General features: G+C 40.7%; 1 protein-coding gene across 2 annotated transcripts in view; it reads right to left on the bottom strand.

Moving 5' to 3' along the window:
- Positions 1-538: 538 nt before the first annotated feature.
- The window catches only part of carmil3 (capping protein regulator and myosin 1 linker 3), a 100,342-nt gene continuing 94,711 nt past the window's right edge, over positions 539-6,169 (bottom strand). For both annotated transcript variants that reach the window (XM_066681083.1, XM_066681084.1), the window contains exons 35-40: positions 5,843-6,125; positions 5,495-5,613; positions 4,921-5,044; positions 3,825-3,902; positions 3,613-3,720; positions 539-2,220 (exon numbers count right to left, since the gene is read on the bottom strand). In XM_066681083.1, the coding sequence (XP_066537180.1) occupies positions 2,180-2,220; positions 3,613-3,720; positions 3,825-3,902; positions 4,921-5,044; positions 5,495-5,613; positions 5,843-6,125 (753 nt within the window). In that variant the 3' untranslated portion in view covers positions 539-2,179. The remainder of the gene's footprint in view (positions 2,221-3,612; positions 3,721-3,824; positions 3,903-4,920; positions 5,045-5,494; positions 5,614-5,842; positions 6,126-6,169) is intronic.

The following is a 6,169-nucleotide window of genomic DNA, read 5'->3' as shown; positions in this document are numbered from 1 at the left end:
ATAGAACTGACACAAATATATTGAAGTGCTAATAAACTGTATGATACAACTTCTTTTACACAGTTTCTATGCTGGCAGTCATCTTGGAATCTGATCTCAGTATTTTTGAGGCTCCTCCGACATTCCGATTAGGAAATACAAGTTACAGGGTTATTCCAGTTGAAATTTCCTATTTGGAACTTGGAAAATACGATATTCAAGTTCAAATTTAAGACAGTATAAAGCTCAAGTGGAATTTTGTTCTCTGAAGTGATGGACCACAACACAGTACCTTTGAGATGAGCTGGAGCTGCAAGATCTAATTATCTGACATCAGTGTAAGGCCTCGGTAATCCTCCTGTGGCTGCCTTGATATCCTCACTTCAATGTTCCACCATCTTGTGTGAGCATTTCTCAACTCCCTGTACTCACCCTTGATTAATGAAGAAATGCATGATGAGCAGAAGTCCAAATACTTCTGGAAGGTGTTACATTTCCAAGCAGACTTCTTTTAAGTTTCAGAGCCATACATTAACCCCAGGTCTTAGAGATTCTCCTCTTTATTGACTTCACATTTACACCACCATCAGTAGAAAATAGAGATAATTTAAAACCAGGAAAGTCTTGCTCATTGCTCAGTTGAGTAAAATAGATCTCAGTTATATCCATATCATTAATCATGATGAGAAGAGATTGAAATTTTAACAATAAAAATGGTCAAATTGACATTGTCTTCCGCTAAAAAAAACAAACAGTAAGCTTTAAATTCCACAACAGTAAATGCTCAGTATGACCATTACAGAAAAGAGCAATTATCCAATCAGTGATTAGTGCAAAATTGGCTCATCTATATTTCATATTTACACATCTGAACACCAGTTAAAGGTACAACAAGTAAAAGTTGGTGTGATGGGAAAAAAATTATACTTTTGGATTATGAGTGATGGCTTATGGAATGTACATGTTGAAAATCAGACGACCTCAGATACAAAACATTTGTACATGAAGTGGCGATAAAAACCAAAAGCAGTGATTTAACAACTTAAGTTTGACCTCTACCTGTTTTTAAATGGGAGCAAAATCACAATATGTGATTTTGTATATGGTCTTATGAACAATATTAACTACACACATTCCAAATTTGAAGATCAGACAAGCTTGAGTCCAGATAAATTAGTGGTATTTCTGGACATTGTTTACATATGGCTACCATGGAGTAAGACAGCCTTAACTTGAATTTTTTGACCACAAGTGGTGTTTACTGACAAAGATTTGTCAGAGTATTCTCAAACCTAGGAGAAGCAATCGATCACAGATGTTTTATTACAATGCAGTGCCGTCTGAGGGTTAAAAGGCCACAGGTATAAGCGCTCGTGGAGGAATTTTGTTCTTAAGCTGCTGGACTATTCCCTGTTGCATTTTTGTTGAACCTTGAATCATCCTTGTTCACAAAGCACTAGGCCTTACTTGGACTAGGCCTTACTTTATCAAGAGTGTGTCACTTGATAAAGTGTTTTCAAATAAATATCTTAGACATCCTAATTCTCAAATTATTTGGAACTTGCTGCACAGTATTAGTTTCTGAATGTGCATATTTCTACATAACACTATGATAATGATAAGATCAAACCTGAAATATCTTTGTCTTTGTACTGTTTTCACGTAAATGCAGGCCAAAGTGGACTTGCAAACCACTGCTTTATGTTTTCATTTTGCATTTCACATACTGTCCCAACTTTTCCAGACCTGAGGTTGGTCAAAATCATGGACACTGGGCTAGTAATGGAGGTTACATTGTACCGAGGTAACAGCAAGCCAGGCAAGTCAAAAATACATGGTTTGTGGAATGCGGGGAAACATTACTCAATGTACCTTTAGTTGCAGATATAGTTGTGTCAAAGATTGTCGCAGAATCAGAGATATGAGAGACAGAGTGAAGGGGACAGCTAATAGTAGGAAACACTCTAAATCGAATACATGTTGGAATTCACTCAAATTAAAGGACATGAAGAGACAAGTAGAGAAAGAGAGTCTTTTTTTCCTCCATTTTGTCCAGTGAGTCAACCAGGTTCAGTCCAAGGTTGTTCTTCTCTTTACCTCCCCCATCTACTTTCTTTCATATATCTCTCATCCTGTTTCCTCTTCCCCTCCGCTCTTCCTTGGTCTGAAAGAAAGCCTCCCGCTCATCTCTGCTTTTGGGTCATGATGTTTTGCCATTGCTTGGCTCTGGACTTTGATGACCTAGAAAAAGAGAGGTGAAAGACAGGGCCTTATGTTACCTTATTTACTAATCTGGCTTTGGTAAAGGTCAACTTAGAGCCATCAGCTAAACAGCAAACACACACACTCACACACTAGCCAAAACCTAAAACTGATCTTGTTTCTAGACTCCTTAGCTATTTTATCAGCTCCACAGATATTGTAAGTGCACTTAACCCTAGTGGTTTACAAACTCCAGCCGCAATGTTGTGTCTGATCCACTCATACTAGCGTAACACAAATTAATAAGCATGATCTGCCACCCAAATAAAATCTGCTCTGTGAGTGAAAGGAAGATAAAGTATGCAGAGCAACAGCTGGACTAAATTCTGTAATTGTAGAACTACTCTATGGTCAGAGGAGCTGATCATATGGACAGTGTTCCATGGACGGTTAATGGTTCAGTGTGTGTATGCGTACTGTATTTCCAAAATAATGTAGATGTAAATGCTAGTGTTCATATAAATATCAGTAATGGTCAATTTTGGCCAGTGTTAGGAACACCTTGCTGCTGGACAGATTGTTCTCCATCTGTTGAAGCACAGTTTGCTTGAGTCACACATTAGCCATATTTGTGTGTGTGTGTGTGTGTGTTGGTTCCTCACAGCCTAGCAGTGATAGAGTATATTTCATCTCTCCTCAAGTCTCTGTGAAAAAGTAGAAAATGTACCCAAACTTTTGCATACAATAGTATTCAATCCCTCACTCCGTTTCTCTCTTTTTGTTTTTCGCCCATGCCTGCCTCCCTCTTTCACTCACACACACAGACACCCTTCCATATGTGCAACTAGTTTAAAAGAATTGTTGACCATTCAGAGGAAGTGCTATTCTCTCTGGTTTGTTTACATTCAGAAGCTCTGCGTCTTTTAAAGTGGGACAGTATGTTTAGTTTTGGAACACTAAGTCTGTGTTTACTTTCATGCAGTTGGTGGGCTCCCAGATTTAATCAGTTCTACTTTAAGTAATCCGAAACAGGGAAAAATAAGTCAATATGACCCACACATGGAGCAGGAATATAGCAATATCTTTATGCAATATCTTTATCTCACTTCATGCTTTTTAATTTTTACAGAAAGGTATCTGTTGTCTAAACAACTCCAGATGCCATTTCTTTGCTTTGAGCTGAGAGAGAATAAGCCTAGCATACCAGACCCAGACCTTTTTTTTTTTTACCATTTACAGAGACTCGGGCTTCATAAAAACATTAGACCAGTTTCCAATATGCAAACAGCTGGTCCACACGGGCTCGACCCCGCATGTTATATTCATGTGATACATTTTTGACACACACACACATACACACACACACACACACACACACACACACACACACACACACACACAAACTCAAACTCAAACTCAAACTCAAAGTACCAGGAAAATCCAATGATTTGTTTCTTTTGGGGGGGAGCCTGGGTTTTTTCACAGGGGGCTTGGGATCTGATGACCTCTCCAGATCACTGGGGCTTCCCTGCCCCATGCCTGTATTAACCCAAACACAACACACATAAAAAGCACACAGTGAGCACACAGTACCATTGAGTTTAACAGCATTCTTTAACCACTTCTAACAACCAAGCCCTTACCTGCATCACAGGAGTATGACTTTCGGTTCCGATGAGGCTTTGAGGGACCTCCGTTTGAGCTGGGCTCTTCCTCATCACCTAAGCATAGGTCAACATCATCATCTTCATTGTCACCATCATTGCCAATGTCATTGACACTTACTGTTGTCGTAAGATCATAAAATATTACTAACCCATGTTAATTGGCTTAACTAAGCCTGCTAAAAACAAGGCTGTTTTTTGCTGGTTGTTATTGGTCAATTTATTAGATTTATATAGTCATTCCAAGGGTCTGCTGTGGTATTCCAGGTAGTTGCTAGGTTGTTGCATTCCTGCTGTTTGTTAGAGCATAGCTTATTGGTTTTTAGATGTGTAGCATCATGATTACTATTGCACTGAAATATACACTGAATGATCGATGGATTAGGAACACTTACCATGTACATTCCATGTCCATTTTATCAGCTTCACTGACCATACAGGAGCACTTTGTAGTTCTACAATTACACACTGTAATCCAACTGTATCTCTGCATACTTTCTTATCCCAATTTCATCCTGTTATTCAATAGTCAGGACCCCAACAGGACCCCCACAGAGCAGGTATGACTTGGGTGGTGGATCATTCTCAGCGCTGAAGTGACACTGACATAGTGGTGGTGTGTTAGTGTGTTGTGCTGGTATGACTATCAGACACAGTAGAGCTATTTGCATTTTTAAACCCTGTGTCCACGCACTGTCCACACTGTTAGACACACCTACCTTGTCGTACCACCGTGTAGATTTAAAGTCAGAGCCAGTAGCTCATCTGTTGAGGCACAGTTTGTGTTGGACTTCCTCAAGTCCTTCATCAGTGGACACACAGTGCCACCCAGGATGCTGTCGGCTGGATATTTTTGGGTGTTGGACTATTCTCAGTCCAGCAGTGACACTGAGAGGTTTAAAAACTCCAGCAGCACTGCTGTGTCTTATCCACTCGCACAAGCACAGCATACAATAACACACCACCATGTCAGTGCCACTGATAAAATGTACAGTGAGTGAATATAAAAGGCAGGTGTTCCTAACCCAGTGATTGTTCAGTGTATAGTGGTTGCTGTTTATGTTGTATATGTTACCTTGAGCGACAGGAGATTCTACTGCATGAAGTGCAGGTTTGGCCGAGGCAGGAGGGACAGGAGGTGGAGCTTTGTTCTCAGTGGGTGTGCCTTGTGGTGGGGAGGCAGGAGGGGACTGATCGGGCTGGAAAATGGTGAGAAGCATGTTTACATATTTGGCAATGATATCACCATATCATCAATGATATCATCATAGAGTACACCAAGGCAAGAATAGATTTTTTGTATAATCTCAAAAAAAAAAGCATGGAATTGAGAATCTGCACATGAGCCAAGTGTTAGCAAGAATGGACTATGGCGTGATTTCCATCCAGTAACTAATCGTCCATCATCAGTACTTGACCTCACTAAGGCCATCAAATCCTCACATACATTTTCCAACACCTAGTGTAGAGACTGTTATTGCAGCCAGGGGGAGACAGACCCTCTATTAATAGCCTTGAACTCATAAGTCGTGTTGGATGAGAAGTTGTCCATAAAGGTTTGGTCGTAAAGAATACTGCTTGCTGAGTTATCATAAAATATAAAGTGTGCCACAACTTCGGCACAGGTTTTATTGAATGGAATATAATACCTTTTCAGGGATGGGAGGAGTCTGCCCCTCTGCTTTTCGCTGTTGCTCTTGCTGACATCTCCTGTCTTGTTTTTCTTCATCCACCTCCCCTTCTCCATCTGTATCTTCTGTGGATTTGTCTTTAAAGGGAAAGGACACAGTGATGAGTTTCTAACGGCTTAATTCCTGACAGTGCTGAAATTTACACAGCATGTAACTAGGCACTATGATTGAATGTTTTAATTGTTCAAAAGTCAAAACCCCTTTTTCTGTACTATACAGAACCATATTGTTCAGAGCATTAAAAACTGTAATGAAACTGAATGGAATCGCTGTATAAAAGAGTATTCTTTTTGAGAGCTGCCTTACCTGAGCTCTCCTCCAGGTGGCACTGTCTAGTGTGAGCTAGGCTGGGTTTGCTGCTCTGAGGCGGAGGCTCTGGTTTCTGTCTGCTCTCTAGAGGCTGAGACTCAGAGGCGTCTGCCTCCGTCTGAGGTGCAGACGAGTCCATACTCGGAGTGCCTGACTGGTCCTCTCTGTCTACTGCAGCTGTCTGACCTTCAGCTTGTGACTCACGCAGCCTGGACGCTTCTCTGCTGAGCAGGCTGACCTCCTCCTCCGAGGCGAACACTTCACTGTAGTCAGGAGACTGCTGTGTGAAGGAAAAGGAGTGGAGTAGTTTATTTATTATTATAA

Source organism: Hoplias malabaricus, chromosome 9 (assembly GCF_029633855.1).
Source record: "Hoplias malabaricus isolate fHopMal1 chromosome 9, fHopMal1.hap1, whole genome shotgun sequence".
Taxonomy (NCBI): Eukaryota; Metazoa; Chordata; class Actinopteri; order Characiformes; family Erythrinidae; genus Hoplias; species Hoplias malabaricus.
Note: the sequence above shows the minus strand (reverse complement) of the source record. Positions and strands in the feature narration are given on the sequence as shown.